Source organism: Rosa rugosa, chromosome 3 (assembly GCF_958449725.1).
Source record: "Rosa rugosa chromosome 3, drRosRugo1.1, whole genome shotgun sequence".
NCBI lineage: Eukaryota > Viridiplantae > Streptophyta > Magnoliopsida > Rosales > Rosaceae > Rosa > Rosa rugosa.
This window is the reverse complement of record NC_084822.1, coordinates 13,279,234-13,297,373: the sequence shown is the minus strand read 5'-3', so window position 1 is coordinate 13,297,373 and position 18,140 is coordinate 13,279,234. Positions and strand designations below refer to the sequence as shown.

Below are 18,140 nucleotides of genomic sequence, written 5' to 3'. Positions count from 1 at the left end.
AAATATTAAAATAACATGAGCTACATGAAGAGTATCACCAAAAATAAAATTACATTGTCAAAAATAAAATTACGAAGACTGCCTCTTAGATTTCTGCAAAAAAGTAATATTAGAAATCTTTAATATTTTATATTTAATATTTTATATTTTAAAAAAATAATAATATATTAATAAAAAATAATATTTATTTATTACTAAAACGGGTCGGATCATTAACGGATCGGATCGACCTACATCCAAATCCGATCCGTTTATTAAACGGGTTAACGGATTCGGATCGATCATTAACGGATCAACGGATCAAAATGTTCGATCCAAACCCGTTTAATAGCTACGGATCTGGAGCGGGTCCGGATCAAAATCCGGTCCATTTACAGGTCTAGAACAAACTATCCGATTTAGTTTGCTGTGTGCCTCTGTAATTTTATTTACTTTTAATGTTGGGGGTGAAGAAAATGACAAACTATCGACTTTTCACTCAAGTCAGAGCGCACTCTGCACTTATTTGCAATAAGGTGTGGATATTCTTTCAAATGTGTTTATATCTTTGTTTTTATTTTTGCTTTGCAAATGTAAGTTTGTAGTTCTCTTCAACAGAGATACATTAATCCACTTTTTTACAATACTCCATTTCCCAAACAATCACGTAGAGGGTCCTTGAAGAATGCGTGAGAAAATTTTGTGTTCTTTCTACTGAATCTCAAAATATGAGTAGAAACTTGAGCATACTTCATTTTCTTTGATGTGTAGAAAGAATGGTAAGAAGTTATATTTCTTACTATCTGAATCATCAAAATATGTGTAGAAACTTGAACAGACTTCATTTTCTTTGATGTGTAGAAAGAACTCTAACTTCTGAAGATTCAGATTGTAAGAAATATAACTTCTGACCATTTTTGAAAATTTTGAAGAATGCGTGACATAATAAAATCTGAGAAAAATCTAGTATAGAATTCAAAACCCCTAAAGACCAGATTATCATCTCTCGATTCTCTCCATTAGCCTGTCATATTTTCCAGTGAAAATTATCTCCACCGGCATAACTTCATAAGTTGTAAGATGCATCATCTATTCTCACCAATTAACCCTACTTGCATAACCCCAACTTTTGCTCCTTTCAAATAATATATGTTACAATATATGCTCTGGAGTAGGAAGGCTTGCTGACCTAACCCAAAAAGAACAAAGCTATTGATCTAGAAATACGCACAATGTCAAAATACAATATGCCCCCAACACAGGGAAAACGGAAAGACGAGTGAGCTCCAGCACACACAACTGAAGTGCTCATCTTCCAAGTCACAAATCAGCAGAGTACTCCACCTCCGCACCTAGCTTGCTTCGAAACAGAACCGAATGTGCGCTGCTGCTTTCTGCACTGATGTGAATTTCAGCTGTGAAAGAGCACTAACCAAAATTGCCTGCAGCAGTAGCTGAAGCACAAATAACCAAACATTTGCTGAATTTCAAAGGAATTTCAAAACAAAATTCACGTTATCAACAAGCTCCATTAAGTACTTTCCATGCCTGAACGAACTTGAAACTTAACTTCCTGGAAATACAATGTGGAATTCAGTCTTCGAAGCTTAGAAGATGAATCAGAGAGCAGATTGTACCCTCATTACCAAGTGAACCCCATGACCTGTACATCGTACTGAAGTTTGGTCAGTATGTTCCAAACTAACCCGACAGGTTAAAGGCGGCCCATGACCAGAGCGCTCCATCTCTTTTGCTTCAAAACAGAACGAGATTGTAGGGATTATATGTTCACTGATACAAACATTGGCTGCAATTGAGCACTCACCAGAATCATCTACAGCAGTAGCAGCAGCACAGATGGCCAATCCTTTGTTCCCCGATCTGATATCTAGAGGAACATTAAAAAGAAAAGTCAAGATTTATCAACAAGCTCCGTTAATTTGTTGCGACATTTAAACCACCTTGGAACTTCTCTGCGGGAAATACCAAATGGAATTCAGGCTGCTGAGAAGAGTGAATCAGAAAGCAAAGAGTGTACCCTCATTGCCTGCCACGTCATGAGGAAGTTTGTCACAGTCTCTAACATCTGTACAATGAAATAGGATCCGGCTCCTCTAAAGTGAGGAGAGTGTAAATTTACTTCAATTTCATAAAATCTGAACTTTCTATCTAATCTAAGGGTCCTGACAATTGACACATCATTCTTCCACTATTTTTTTTTTTTTGTCTAAACTCCAGTTAATTTACCGTTAACTCTAAAAAAAAATTATGGTTTTCTCGTCGCATTTTTCCTATGCAACAAGTTTTTTTTTTTTTTTTTCATTAACAAAATGGCCATAATTCATTCACTATAGGTGCCTATGGCACAAACTAGAACAATTTCTATGAAAGAACTGTTGACGTGTGAGTCATTATGTTGACATGTCAGTCATTATTAGTTGACACGTGAGTCATTTAGAGAATATGTGTATTCAGTAGTTTCCTTATAGGAATTAGTTTCCTATACTAGATTGTACTAATGTGTAGTACAAGTATAGTACAATAGGGTTTTGTATATATATCCCTTACACAATTGTGAATAATATAGAAGAATTCTCACTCACAAATATTTTCTCTTTTTCCATCTCAATATTTGACTTGGTATCAGAGCAAAGATCCGAGAGGACTTTGTCTCTTTGTTTTTCCCTTCATTCTTCTTTCCTCACACTCTAGGGTAAGATTGTTCCTTCCTCGAATTCGAGGGTTAGGATTGTTTTCTGGTTTTTAGAAGGTTTACTGTTGTTTCTTGACTAGTCGATTAATCCCTCTCGACTAGTCAACTTACCTTCTATCTCAATTCCGCTGCACGATTGTTTCTGTTGGTATTCCAATGGCTGGCCCTGATACTCCACTTCTAGAATAAGGAGGGAATACCAACAATTCCAGTATTCAGAAAGTTGAAGTTTCTGTTCAAAATCCGGATTCTTCCTCAAGTTCATTCGGAGGAGCAAAATTGAATGGACCTGGGAATTACAGAACATGGAAGAAGATGATTTCAGCCCACCTTCGTGGAATCCACAAGATGGGTCATGTCACCGGTACCATTAAGGCGCCGACGAATGATCAGAGTGAAGAATATGTCAAGTGGGAAGATGCTGATGGACTTGTACTGTCAATTCTGTACAAGGCCATGACTGATGAGGTGGTCCAATTGATCATTGGGTGTGATACGGCTGCAGAAGTTTGGAAGACGCTCAATGATCTCTATCTAAATGAATCTGACTTCTCTCAGATCTATGAGTTGTTGTGAAAGGCAACGAGGATGAAGCAGGATGGACAAGCGGTTTCAGTGTTCTACACTCAGCTTAAGAACGTTTGGGCTGAGATTGATCAGCGACGACCAAACAAATTGAAGGATGCTGAGGATATAGCCTGGTATTTCAAGGAGAAGGAGTTGGAGCGTGTGCACCAGTTTCTCAGTGGATTAGATGCTAGACATGACAGTGCCAAGGGAGAGCTGCTACGTCGGCAAGAGTCTCCTTCCCTTATTGAGGCGTTTAACTACATCCATAAGGATGACTCTCAACAGGTGTTTGGACCCAAAATGAGTATTTTGGCCTGACAAGGCACGTCTTGGAGAAATTGAGCCAATGTCAGTGGCTCAAGCTATATATTGTCGACAAGTTCGAAATATATATTTAGAGGCTAAATAAAGCCTACTATGGAAGCATGGAAACATGAAAAGTCAACTTTAGCACATTTTCCTACTTCGGCTAGGAGAAACCGAGCTAAACAAGGAAAGAGGGGCGGCAGACTAACCAAATGAAATCGAAATGAGCTAAAACTGTCCAGATTAAATCTAGACATCCCAAGGATCATTTCTTATGAAGAGTGCCAGAGATATTTTTGAGTGGAAGGCCTTCAAACAATCAGTCCAATTTTCTACAGAAGCAAAACTGGAAAACTGGACCTGTAAGAGGTCCAGCAGCATTTCCAGCCCAACCGCATGGAATAAAGCTCTGAAAATTTTTCAGGATGATCTACACTCATAGTGGAACATTTTTTATGAAGAAGTCGAAGGCTCATTCTGAAGTCTTGTTGGAGAAATAATTGAAGGAATAAAGGGGCAGAAACTGACCTAAAACCAGCTCAATATTCACATGTTCATGTTTCCTACCCACATGAAGAAAGCTAGATGCTTTTCTTTTTTTCCTTGGATATATTTTTCTACTACAATCTCTTTAATAGATCATCATCACTTCCATGTTTCTACACCTTCATGCTTTGCTTTCATTTCATCATTTCTCTATCTTTTCCATATTTTACAAATCACTTTCATACTCCACTTTCATTATTTTTCTTCCACTCATCATTTCACTCTTCTTTTTCTTCCCTATATAAACACCTTCTCCTCTTATTCTAAAACACACATTCACAACAACAACATCTCTAAGATGATCTAAGTTCTCTCTAGAGCAAACCTCTCTAAGAGCAACTCCTCTCCTTCTCTTTCTCTTACCGGTGATCACACTCCTAGTCCTAGTCTTCTCAGAAGCCGACTTTCAGTGCCACCAAACCCTCTGTCAACGTACTTCGGTCCTAGTCTCCTCGAGAGCCGATTGTAGTACCACGACCAAACACCAACACCAAGACACACATTCACATTCAACAACAACATCTCTAAGATGATCTAAGTTCTCTCTAGAGCAAACCTCTCTAAGAGCAACTCCTCTCCTTCTCTTTCTCTTACCGGTGATCACACTCCTAGTCCTAGTCTTCTCAGAAGCCGACTTTCAGTGCCACCAAACCCTCTGTCAACGTGCTTCGGTCCTAGTCTCCTCGGGAGCCGACGGTAGTGCCGCGACCACAACGGTTACAGAACCAGCCAAGCAAGGGTAACGCCCTAGCAACCCAGCCAAGCTAAAGTCACGCTTTAGCAAGATCTCAATACTTCCCGGTGATTTCGCTCTGCTCAATCTGCAATATTGAGTATCGACTTGTGAACAAGAAGAAACTTCAGCAAAGTCCTCACCACGAGGCACAAAGAATCCCACGACGAGGTTGGTGCTCTCCTCGTCTACAATCGCTTGATAGAAGTCAGGTCAAGGGACACCCCCGACGACCGCACCCGAACGGTGCTGGCACGCCCGCGCAAGAAAAGAGACTGTTGACCAGCTGCAGCAAAATTGGAGCCAAACATTTTGGCACGCCCAGTGGGACAAACTGTGAGCTGTAAATCACACCACTATTAAGAAGTTGAGGTTAGTAAGGGGTTGTGAATCATAACGGAATAGGTGAAGTCTCTTTTGTTAATATTGACCTAAACTCCTTATTGGTGCCTAGTTCAGGTCCCTTAAGGTTAAGGGCGGTTTTTATTAACACTTGTTGAACTGTCTTCACACTTATGATCTTTCTCATCTTAGTAAGAATAGCCTATGTGAAATGGTTTCTAGAAAGGGGACAACGTTCATAACAGGTTATTGAATCCAGAAGTGCGTACAAATGGGCCTAAACCACTATGTGGGAGTAGTTCATGCCAAAATGGATTCTGCCTCTTTTGTTCGCCCTCCCCCATCTGGCCATTTCAGTAAGGTTGCCCAAAGGATTTGAAAGAAAATTTGTCTAGGCGACTATACTTGGGCCGCACGTCTAAACCTTGATTCACAGTGTCTTATTGAATTCAGCTACTTTCAATTCAGACTTCCAGAAGCCATTGGGAAGTCAAGCGCAAACCCTTATCAAAAGGTTTACGTTAACTGCCCGAAACATAAGACCTCCAATTACAGACCGCACTCGCGTGCAGACTGTCGTGGTCTTTCTGAAGAACAAGTAATCCAAAGATTTTCTCCCCACCCTCCATCAACAGAGATGTCAACCGAACGAGGAGGAAATCAACATCCTACTACTGAAGGCGAGAAAGTTCCCACCGCCCAGCCTAATCAGGCTGACGATACGTCTATCATCACCCAGGTAGCCGCGAGCGCAGTTACAACTATTGACTTTGTGCCTATTCTCGTTCCAGAAAATGCGACCATAGAAGAGCGGCTTGACATCCTTCAACAGAATTCTGCTGCATACCATGAGAAGATGGAAAAAGCCCTTGCGGAGGACCGTCGACGGCTTGATGAGTTCACGATCTCGGTCAAGAGGCTTGAGCTAGGGGCACAACAAACACAAGGGCAATTGGATGGCATGAACCAAAAAATACAGAAGAACCACGAAGAGCTGTTGGTCGCAAGCAAACACATCGCTTCAGAAGTCGCGGCGATTCGCAAAGAAGGATCCAACATCGCGACCTAGGTGGCCATGCAGAAGGCTGACCTCGATCAGGCCAGAGAGGTTCTACATAAAACACTGGGAGATCCTAGCGCCATTCTGGGCTCTCTAGGTCAGTCCCCCATATCTGGCAAGTACATACCACCAAATGCTCGAGAAAAAGCAAATGGCGGCAGTACAACCACATCCGCTACTGCCGCATCAGTCAGAGGTAAAGAGACTACTCTGGCAACGGGTGGGAAGAACAACGCCGCGTCATCAGTCACCCAAGGAACCAGGACTTTGAAAATCAATGAAGGGGCCTTTGTTGATTATAGCCTGTTTCCACAATATGACAGTGACGGAGTTGAATACGTGCACCACGATCCACCTCCAGCAAACCATTATGGTACCGACAGAGTTAAAAGTCCAGCGAAGGTCACCACAACCACAAAGGGTCAGCCAACAGTGGGTTTTACGTCACAGACGTCAACCCTACACAAAGTGACCCATGGAGGCGGCATATCTTTGGTTAATCAGGCTTCACAGGCGCCACCGCTGATCTGGCCAGTTAATGATACAGTGGTTCACCCACCTCCTCCTGATCCTAGATATATAAGGAGAGAGGAGGTAGAAGCAATGATCAGGGCCGCGAACCAGAGGCCTAACCTGGAGGAGGCCTACCAGGGGCCCTTCCCACCGCATATTACACAGACACCTTATCCTAGGGGATATAAGAACATTACGTTCTCTACTTTCTCGGGAGAGGAAGTCGAAAATGCCGCGGCCCATTTGGTTAGGTTTCGAGTACAGTGTGGCCAATACCAGAACGATGACAATTTGAAGTGTAACATCTTCGCTACTTCTTTATCGGGGTCTGCCTTCACCTGGTTCACTAAGCTGCAACCGGGATCAGTTGCAAGTTGTCCCGCGATGGAGAAGCTGTTCAAGGAAACCTTCGGGACTATCGAGCCGGAAGTAGATCTGGCTTCACTCACTCAGATGGCTCAGCAGCCAACTGAATCCGCTGTCATGTACCTTCAGCGCTTTCAGATCCAGAAAGGAAAGTTGAACGTGATTCTACCGGAGAAAGAACTGGTAAAGTTGGCAATCAAAGGCTTAGAGCCCCGCCAATGCAAAAAACAGCATGGAAGCATGTTCAACTCTATGGGGGAACTGATCACAGAAGTAGGGAGCTTTGAGCATCTCCTCAGGGAAATGGACGCCATGAGAAACTCATCCAAAGGAACATACATGCCTGGGAAGCATAGAACTGTGGCTGCGCTCAGCCATCAATCAAGTTCCTATGATCCTTACTATAGGAGCGAGGAATCCGGCCTGGCAGAGGATGACGAGTCTGAAGAAGACGAGATAGCTGCGCTGGAACTCACCGGGAAAAAGGCTTCAACGTTAAAGCAACTGAAGTTGTGCAAAGAGCCGTTGAAGCTCAAGTCGGTGGTTTTCACCAAACCAGAGTTCGCAAGTTATACTTACGACGCTAACAAAGCACATGAAATCTTGGATGAAATGATCGCCGCGAAGATGGTGAAAACCGACTTCGGACCATTTCCCAAACCGGAGCAATTAAGGGGAAAAAAATACTGTAAGCTCCACAATTTGTGGAATCACAACACAGCCGACTGTGTCAGGTTGAAGGATCAGATTCAGATATGGTTGAATAATGGTAGCTTACAGGTTGAAGCGCCAGCAACAGCTGCGGCGCTGGTAGATTTGGATCCTTTCCCAGACACTGGAGTCAACATGGTTGACGTAGTTTGGGACACAAAGGATCGACAGAGGCTCAGCCCAAATCGTACCACTGGGGGCTTAGAAAAGGTGATGGAGCAGTCCGTGATGCGGAGATCAAAGCCGGCTCCACCTGTCGTGCTATGTTCAAGGTGCAAGGAGGAATGTGATATCCAGGCGTTGCACAAAGAGGAAGAACAGACCGTTCGCTTTGGTACTTTACCACCAATAAAGTTACCAGCACATTCTAGAAGCTTCCAACCAGGTAGTCCGAGAATGCACGCTAGGTCAGGAACTTCTTATCCAAGGGACTCTAATTTGTTCAAGAAATTGAAGGTTGCGAGGGAAGAAGAAAGAGCAAACGAGCGGTCAGACGTTATGACCGGACCGTATATTCCTCCGGTGTCGACGTCCACTATCAAGGAAGGGAGATGGTATACCCAGAAGAAGGGCAAGGCAGTGGAAATGAGCTCTTCAAGGAAGAGAAAACTCCAGCGGAGGTTTGGAGAAGCAAAGCGAACCTTGGAAGCGCTGGATCAGGGTTTGATTAAACCATCGCAGTTGGTGAGATCTCCAGAAGAATACCAGAGACAGGTGGAGGCACTAACCTCCAAAAGGTTCATCGCCCCGCGGGTTCTCCAACGGCTTCCTAAGATGTCGCAACGGGCTTCAAAAACCAGCGCTCGCCAGAAGGAAAGTCAGGAGAAGTCCCTAGTTCCCGCGAGGCAAGAACCGCCGCCAGCTCGTAAAGTCAATGTTTGGCGGAGAGTATCTCGCGAAGGAAGAAATAGCGAGCCTTCCATCTTTGACAGGCTGGGGGGCAAAGACAATCGGTCCGCAATTGTGCAGAAAGTTCAAAGCTTGGTGGTCGCTCTCCCAGAGGAAGTGCCAGCGGCAAAACAAATTTTAGAATCACTGAACCAGGTTCCCATGGTACAGGAGCACGAACAAACCAAGGCGGTGATCCCCGCAGAGGAATCATTTGTTGCTTTCATGGTTAAACGGTTCAACGCCGATATCCCAGCAGACGAACCCAAGCTCAATCTTGATGATGACATGGACGAAACAGAAATGGTGGATACCTCTTGCAATATGGTTTATGTGCTCCCTGCTAAGTATGCCTTACACTACAAAAACAAGGTTTATTTGCGACGTTAGAAAAATGTCGTAAAAAGTAAAAAAAGCGTCGTAAAAAGATATTTGCGACGGACATGCGACGGGAAAGAAAACGTCGTTAAAAAACGCGTCGCAATTACTTAGGTTCTTTTTGCGACACGTAGATACCGTCGCCAAAGACTATTTGCGACGGAGTTGCGACGCTTGGCTTTGCGTCGTTAAAAAGTGTGTCGAATTTATTAATCATTTGCGACACTTTTTTGCCACGCGATTACTCGTTGCAAAAGATATTTTGCGACGCTTACGTACCGTCGTTAAAAGTCTAAATATTTTGCGACAATTTTTTGTGACGAGTACATTATGTCGCATTTAGGTTGGGTGATATTTTTTGCGACGCTCTTGACTATATTTTTACCGTCGCAAGAAGTTTGTGTCAAATATTTTATAAATGATTTATAATAGATTTGTTTATGAATTTTAATTGATTTTTTATAACCAAAATAAACTTCAATTTCACTGCAGTTCAATTAGTGTGAAAGAGTAAATATATATAATAATTGTATAACAAATATCTAGTCATACAAAGTCAAATACTGTGCGAATACAATAGCTAGTACATATGTAGTTGAAATACCAAATAAAATGATCGAGTTTAGAGTAGCATCTTGTACTTTCACCATAATAACCTAGATATTTCTCCAACCTGAAAATAAAAAGAAGAGAACTCATCAATAAACTCAATGAAATAATCAGATTATTTTTGTTGTAGCGATGTATTCGTTTATTTCCAACCTTACGGTTCATAATGAATTTGTGTTTGTAGACGAGGCTAATTACTGCTGACCTTCCAAATCCAATTGATGATGGCCATCTATAGTACGCCTTAATTGCTGTGGACATGAGGAATCATGTATTTATGAAAGTCAACAGAGATGAAATACTTTAAACTTAAGTAAAAGACAAAAAATAACAAAAACTATACACTAGGTATCCCCAAGAAGATAAACAAATACTTGTAATAATAAAAACACAACAAAGATGTTATACCTGTTCACTTGTACTTCCACTTTGGTTTACTTGGATACCAACATGTGCCATCAAAAGATTGAGATGATTCGACACATCTTCGTACTTTAATTTCATGTCTCCCAATTGAGATTCATGGCTTTCTTTGAGATCATCTAGCTTTGTTTGGTATTTCTTTTCCATTTCCTCAATTGTCTTTTCCATTTCCTCAATTGTCTTCTTTTCAGTAGTCTCAGAAGTTTTTGAGTTACCAAACACTTGAGATGGAGTTACACCTGTTCCATACATGCGAACACGCCCATGTGTATCTTCTCCCATCACTGCAGTAAATACCTCTTCACGAAAAGTATCATCTTGTTCATCTTCTGGCATGTCCCTCAAATATTCATTGAATTGACTCTATAAAATATATTATATAATTTGATTAAATACTATAATCACTGAGATCAAAGCTTAATTAAAAACAACACAACAAACTGACCAACAAAACAACCAAGCCAAAATTCTCGACACAAAAAATATCAGTAATATACAACTATATATAATTCAACCCATCATACAGCACGTAACTTAAAAACAAAGAATTACAAAAACAAAAAAAAAAAAAATTTGATAAAGAATGGAAGAAGGTGGTTGTAGATTGAACCAATTAACCGTCAAACGACATATATACAACCAAAACACAGTTCATAGACCTCTAATACTATGCATGATATAATTATGAAAATTAAATATATTTTACTCACAATGACGGCAGTAGCCTCCTCATCATGTACTTCAATTGGTTGACCATCATCATTCCTTGTTTTCATAGCTCTTGTTTTGACAAACATGCTCACACGATCTATTTTCTCTCCATTCTCCATCATCTTAGCAACAAAAGAAATTTATTCATCAAATGTGTAACAGAGAAAGCTAACATCTAGATTCACAAGTGACACAAATAAGTAAAAAGAAGCAATAACGTTTCTTACTTGCACATTACTATATGGAAGAGAAATTAAACAAATTCAAATATTGCGAATGATAGCGTATGTTGATCATATGTGCCATTATTGAAATGCTATACATACCTCTTTTCGTAGTCTAGCAAACGATTTTCGACCAGTCCTATGAGGGACACCTCCTCCTTGTGCACGGCTAGATTTATTCGTCTCACACATTTCCTACAAAAGCAATGATACACCATAAACTTAACTCTTGTATTTCATGATCTTCAATAATACTAAATAATTTCAGTTGATCACTTTACTTGTACATGCGGAAGACCCCAATACTTTACTAATATTTTCCATTGGTCTGCAACAACCTGATTAGGAGTGAATGCTAATCGCTGCTCATCAGTTTCATATTTATCATACCATTGTGTCTTGACTCGACACTTCCAATCCCTTCATCTATTACCAACAACCTTTAAGCAATGATGTTTATATTCATCTGGAACATCCGTGTTATCCTAATAAAAATTATGTATTAATCATGAATCAAAATAAAATATAAAAATTATTTCAAAACAATTATTAGGAGTTTCTTTGTACCTTGACATCTTTCCAAATGTCATCCAAAACATCATCTGGCATGGCAGTCCACGAAGTTAAGGTTAGAGGAACCTTCTGTCCATCTCGGGCCAAGATTCCAAGTTGTGAACTAAACCCCTTCCCATTTTCACTGATAGGCATCTAATTAGCATCAAATTCAATATGTGCTATTTTTCCAGTTCCCCATTCAGGCATACCACAAGCAGCACCCCTACCTTTCTTAGCTCTTTCATTAATTTGACCTGATCCATAATTATAGGAAACAAACACATTAATTTAGGAAGTTCAATCATGACAGATATATAAACCAAAATCAGCATAACCAGTAAGTTCACATGTGAATATTGAATATTTAGTCAATGCCATAGAGATCAGTACAAGTACAAGATTCTATACTTATTAGAATGGAATCATAGATTAGTAGGGTATAAGCATTATAAGTGAAATCCAAGGTGAGGAAATCAGAATTCAATGAAGCAAATAGAAAAATATAGTCCAAACACCAAACTGCAGGTAATCAGCAAAATATTTAATAGCTAGTTCTAATGTAAAGAAAAAGAAAAACACATAAAATAAAAAAAGTTGAAGCAACCTGACTCGTGTAATTGGGTTGTAACAGGCTCCTCTGGACTAGCTTCAGCCACATGATGCTGATGTGTCTCTGATTGAGCAGTTGTAGGTGTCACCAATTGAGCTTCTTGTTGATTTCGAGATGTATTGGGTCGATGCCGTTTATATTGACCAGAAGCAGACACACGTTTAGCTGATCGTGCTTGCAACTGACCCTTTCTTGGTCTCACAGGAGAAGGTGGAATCAACTCCTCCATAGACATACCTTTTGTTCTCTTAGGCGCTATAGTTCTCTTAGGCGCCATAAATCTGTAATGAAACATTATATACCACAAAAATTGAAGTACATTGTAATTTATCAAATTAATCCATGAGCAAATGAACGAATTGATGTAAAAATAAATAAACAAATAAATACGAGAAAAAAATTATAGTTCAAAATTGACTTGTCATAAATAGTTGACTTCCAATTACTTTAATAACTTTCTCCAAATAAAAACTATATTGTTACCATATTATAAAAAAAAAAAAAATAAAAAAAAAAGAAACTAAGACTGAAATAATGGTTCATAATAAACATTATTGGTAAATTTCATTCTTCCATTTCAACTTCAACGTCGTTGTCATTTGTATCCACTTCTGTTCCATCCACTCCTTCCCTCACCCAATTAACCTCCTCATCATTCTGATATATAGTTTCATCCAATTGTTGATGGGCATACAACTCAACTTGAGGCACTACTGTTGGACGACGAGAAGAATCCTTTGAGTACATATCAAACAAATCTCTAACCGTCATGTGAAGAACAACATGCCAATTGGGATCCGACGGGTCTTGCACATAACAAACCTGCCTTGCCTGGTCTGCCAAAATAAAAGGCTCATCTTCTATTACATTGTCTTTGTATAATAAATGATTAAAATTCACCAGTGTGAATTTAAACTCATCTTTTTTTAGGCCCATTCGATTATTAATCCAATCACCCTTAAATAAGACAAACTTTAACTGATTGGTATAGCGGATTTGAATCACATCAGTTAATACCCCATAGAACCTTTCCTCAATCGGTTGACGATTGTTGTCTCCTGTAGTGGCATCCATCATAATACCAGAATTTTGAGTGGATTTTTTTTTTGTCTCTACTTTTGGTACGAAACCGAAAGCCATTGATAAAATATCCCTTAAACCTCAAACCATCTTCATGAGGGCCTCTAGCCAAAGCATTTATTTCGTCAGAAAATTCCCTATTACGAATTCGCCGTTCTATCATGACCTATACAGAATATTGATATAGTAATCTAAGTATATGTACAATCATAATTTAGTTTAACTGGTATGATAGATATAGTAAAGTAATAAAATAACTAGCTATACTTACATAATTTTTAAACAATTTGTGAAATGTTTCACTGTGAAGTTTTTGGATATAATGATTATTTCTGTTAGGCCACTGATCAGCAAGTAATTTAAGATGTTGGCTAAATAGAATGAGAAGTCAGAATTTATTCAAATATACTAATTAAAGATTTATTTGTAAATCAAGACTTACTTTGTAAAATCAAGACTTACTTTCGAAATGGTGTCACTGCATCTGTATTCATTAACACATACTTATGTGCTTGTGCCCTAGAAACATCATCAAGGTGTATTTTAACTCCTTTACCCAAACGACGACCGAAATCAGTACCACCATCATAATTTCGATCAGGTCTACTAGACTTTGTTTCCACTTCATCCAAGTATCTCGAGCAAAATGTCATGCATTCTTCCATCAAGTATCCTTTAGCAATTGAGGCCTCGGGATGTGCACGATTACGGACATATTCTTTTAATGTAAATAAAAACCTAAAAAAGTAATTTGTATCATATACCAGCAAGCTATAATTAATATTATATAAGCTTACACATATTGAAAAGGTTTATTTACATACCTCTCGATGGGATACATCCACCTAAATTGTACAGGCCCCGCAATCAACGCTTCTTCAGCTAAGTGGATAGGCAAGTGTTCCATAATATCAAAGAATGACATTGGAAAGATCTTCTCAAGATGACAAAGTGTAAGGGCAATTCTTTCTTGAATATCTTTCAAGTCAGATGGTTTGTTTACTTTTGAGCATAGTTGCCTAAAAAAATTAGCCAACTCAATCAATGCTTCAACAACATTCTTGGGGAGTGCTCTTCGTGCAACTATTGGAAGTAATTGTTGCATCAATATATGGTTATCATGACTCTTAAGACCCGAGATAGTACGTTCTTTTAAGCGCACACGTCGAGATATGTTAGATGCATAACCATCTGAAAGTTTTACTCTCTTTAAAACCCGTAGAAAGATATCCTTATTGTCCTTATTCATAGCAAAACATGCAGGACATAAATATGCTTTATTAGAACCCCGTTGTTGAGGATGTAAAGGCTGCCTAATTCCCCATTCTTCTAAATCACGGCGAGACTTCAAATTATCCTTACTTCTTCCCGGAACTCCCAGCAATGTCCAGAGTATATTATCCAAACAATTTTTCTCAATATGCATAACATCAAGATTATGACGAATTAAATTATGCTCCCAATATGGTAGCTCAAAAAAAATACTCTTTTTTTTCCAAATGTGTTCATGCTGACCTGTATTTTTCTCAAGTTCTTCTCTTTTTCTCTTTCGAAGATCTTTCTTCTTATACTCTGTGAGTACATTCTGCAATTGTCTTTTCACCTCAGTTCCAGAACATCGATTTGGTGCTCGACCCCATTCTTGCTTGCCATCAAAAGACACTTTATCTTTTCGAAATTTATGATTCCTTGGTAAGAATCTACGGTGACACATATAACAATACTTCCTTCCATGTTTCAACCAACTAGATTTAGTGTTCTTATTGCAACAGGGACATGCTTTTGCACCCTTAGTGCTCCAACCTGATAAATTTGCATAGGCCGGAAAGTCGTTAATTGTCCATAACAACATCGCACGCAAGTTGAACATCTGATTAGTCGAGGCATCATAAGTAAGAACTCCTTCATGCCATAATTCTTTTAGCTCTTCAATCAAAGGTTGTAGAAATACATCAATCTTATTTCTAGGTCCTTTTGGGCCATCAATGAGCGTTGACAAAATGAAAAATGGTTGCTTCATGCACATCCAAGGTGGCAAGTTATAAGGTATTAGAACAACAGGCCATGTGCTGTGAGCTATGGACATCGTTCGGAATGGGTTGAACCCATCAGCTGCTAACCCAAGTCTAACATTGCGACTATCACTAGAAAAATCTGGAAACTTTTCATCAAGTGTTTTCCACACAAGACTGTCAGCCGGATGCCTTAGCACGTCATCTTTGGTGCGGTCCTCTGCATGCCATTTCATATAGGAAGCAGTCTTAGAAGACATAAACAATCTCTGTAAACGTGGTTTCAAAGGAAAGTATCTCACTTGTTTAGCAGGAACTTTTTTACCCACACTCTGCTGGTCATTAGAATCATCCCCCAACTCTTTATATCGAGATTCCCCACATATTGCACATTTGTTAAGTTTCTCATCCTCATTTCTGAATAACATACAATTATTAGGACATGCATCCCAAGTTTTGTATGTGAAGCCCAAGTCAGCAGTTAGCTTTTGAGCCTTATAAAAAGAATCTGGTAAGCTTACTCCATCAGGATAAGAAGATTTTAAAAGCTCCAGTAGTAAATCAAAAGACTTGTTTGTCCATCCACTAAAAACTTTCAAGTGTAACAATCGAACAATGAATGACAATTTCGTAAATTGTTCGCAACCAAGATATAAAGGACACTCTGCATCTTGGAGCAATTTAAGAAATTTTGCAGATTCGTCATTTGGTCCCTCAACATTTTCACTTTCTATAGGACAATCATCACCTAAACCAGAATTGGCAGTGGGAGCCCCAATTGCCTCATTAATCATGCCAAACATATCATCATTGATGGCCACATTAGAGTTAACCCTAGTACCTTGGTATGCAGTCGCAGGCCTAGATTCACCATGTTTATCCCATATTCTATATTTTTCCCAAAATCCATCTACCTTTATATCCTCGCTCGCTTCCTCCCTAGTCTTAAAATAGCGATTGCGACATAGCTTACAAGGACAATAAATCCTTGTCTTATCGATACTATTGGCGAATGCGAAATCCAAAAATCTATCAACTCCATCTTCATATCTATGCCAGTCCGTTTGTTGTACATCAATCCAACTCTTATCCATGTTTACTTTCCTACTTGCTATAAAAAAAAAATACATATATATATGTATAATAAGAACACGCATATATATATACACACACACACACACACACATATATATATCTGAAAAACTATTTACCAAACCAGGTAGATAAGTTGTTTTTATCTATTGTAATCAATAAGGCCAACCATTTTAATACTCATTTATATATATATACACGCACAAGCACAAACATATAGAGATATAAGTAATAATTTACTGCACAAAGCCATAACAAAATTCTTATGAGGAGGGATTTAGTTATAAGTTTGATTTAATATTCTTCTGGATTCTTTTATATATTCATTCTACTTTTCATGTTTGCTTTCTTCAATCAAACATTACTGTAGGAACTAAATTATATTTATATTGCATCGTCATTATTATTCATTTAAGCATAGAAAAACGAAGCAGACAAAAGGAAGCACAGACAAACAGAACATGAAATAGAAAAGATACTTGCGGGTTTCTCCCAAGAGAATGCTACAGCTTTCTTGGTGGTCTTGCAAATGTTCCAAGTGCACTACGTATCGTAGATAGATAATTGCATTAGTATATGCAGTGTAAAATAACAAACAAATACAATGTGCTGCATCAAAATAAACTACAGGAATATGTAGGAACAACCAGCGTATGGACCAACCAAACTACCGACTTATTTGGAAGTCTTATCATGCTTTATTGTAGTATAGTACTCAGGCTTTGCTTAGTTAAAATAAGGAAGCAAAACAAAAAAAGAGCAAAAAGAAATGATATAAAATAGAATAAAACAAAAAAAGACCATAGAAACAAAGTCCATGTTATATGTATATATTTTGACCTGCAAATCTGTAGCCAAAAACAAATGGTAGCACCATGTTTGGAAATGGCAGAAAGGCAATCACCACAACAAAAGCATTATTTTATCTTGCCATCCATTGTTTTTATTATAGGAAAATGCTAACTCCTTTACCTGGTATATGCTTTATTACAACCACAATAACACATCAATTTGACACATTCGTTGTCAATATCTATCATAGCTCCTCTAAGTTGAATTATATAGACAATCATAAAGGTAAATGCACATATATTTATGTATAAACAGAATCCAGAATTTTAACCAAAATATTGAGCAATAAAGAGAAGTATGATGGAAGACGAAAAACAATGTTTCCATATCATTACAAAAGGACAATAGGCACCTCTTCAATATTGAATGTCTATCCAAGACCAATCCCAGGCATTATTATCAATGATAATAGTGCATCCAAGTTGCAACTTTTCTCCTTGACCTAAAAGACAAAAAAAAAAAAAAAAAAAAGACAACTATTAGCAATTTGGTAATATCAGAAAAACGCAGATTCAATCATCAACCCAGAAATTCAAAATTAACAAGTGAGATAAAAAAAATTAGTTTATCTTTCCTACTATGCAAGGACACGTAACTGAGAGATGCAATTCAATTAGGGACCTTATATTTGTTTTTCCTTCTTTTCCATCAAACCAGAAGTAAAGAACATTCATTGTGTTTCTAGACCCAGAAGTGCAATAATTTTATTTTCTTTCTATACCTACAGTTCTTATTTTACCACTTCTTGTTCTAAACAGAAAGAATTGCATTAAGAAAGAAAAGAGAATGTCTTTGCAAGATGTGTACTTATAACTATCCTCATCTGCAAAAGCAATTAAGATTTGCACTAACACTATATAAAGAAGC

General features: G+C 38.6%; 2 protein-coding genes across 3 annotated transcripts; both read right to left on the bottom strand.

Moving 5' to 3' along the window:
• Window positions 1-9,861: 9,861 nt before the first annotated feature.
• Window positions 9,862-12,515, bottom strand: LOC133736085 (uncharacterized). Of its 2 annotated transcripts, none has more exons than XM_062163519.1 (6): window positions 12,232-12,515; window positions 11,640-11,881; window positions 11,175-11,267; window positions 10,848-10,970; window positions 10,123-10,500; window positions 9,862-9,965 (listed from the first exon to the last, which is right to left on the bottom strand). In XM_062163519.1, the coding sequence occupies exons 2-6, from the start codon at window positions 11,778-11,780 to the stop codon at window positions 9,909-9,911; spliced, it is 792 nt and encodes a 263-aa protein (XP_062019503.1). In that variant the 5' UTR covers window positions 11,781-11,881; window positions 12,232-12,515; the 3' UTR covers window positions 9,862-9,908. The 2 variants fall into 2 exon arrangements, with proteins under 2 accessions (XP_062019503.1, XP_062019504.1); XM_062163520.1 differs by lacking the exon at window positions 12,232-12,515 and adding an exon at window positions 11,354-11,557 and having other exon boundaries at window positions 11,640-11,774.
• A 286-nt stretch (window positions 12,516-12,801) lies between these two features.
• On the bottom strand, window positions 12,802-16,423 carry LOC133737264 (uncharacterized). Its single transcript, XM_062164862.1, has 5 exons — window positions 14,142-16,423; window positions 13,780-14,055; window positions 13,589-13,688; window positions 13,405-13,483; window positions 12,802-13,295 (listed from the first exon to the last, which is right to left on the bottom strand). The coding sequence occupies exons 1-5, from the start codon at window positions 16,421-16,423 to the stop codon at window positions 12,802-12,804; spliced, it is 3,231 nt and encodes a 1,076-aa protein (XP_062020846.1).
• Window positions 16,424-18,140: the final 1,717 nt, after the last annotated feature.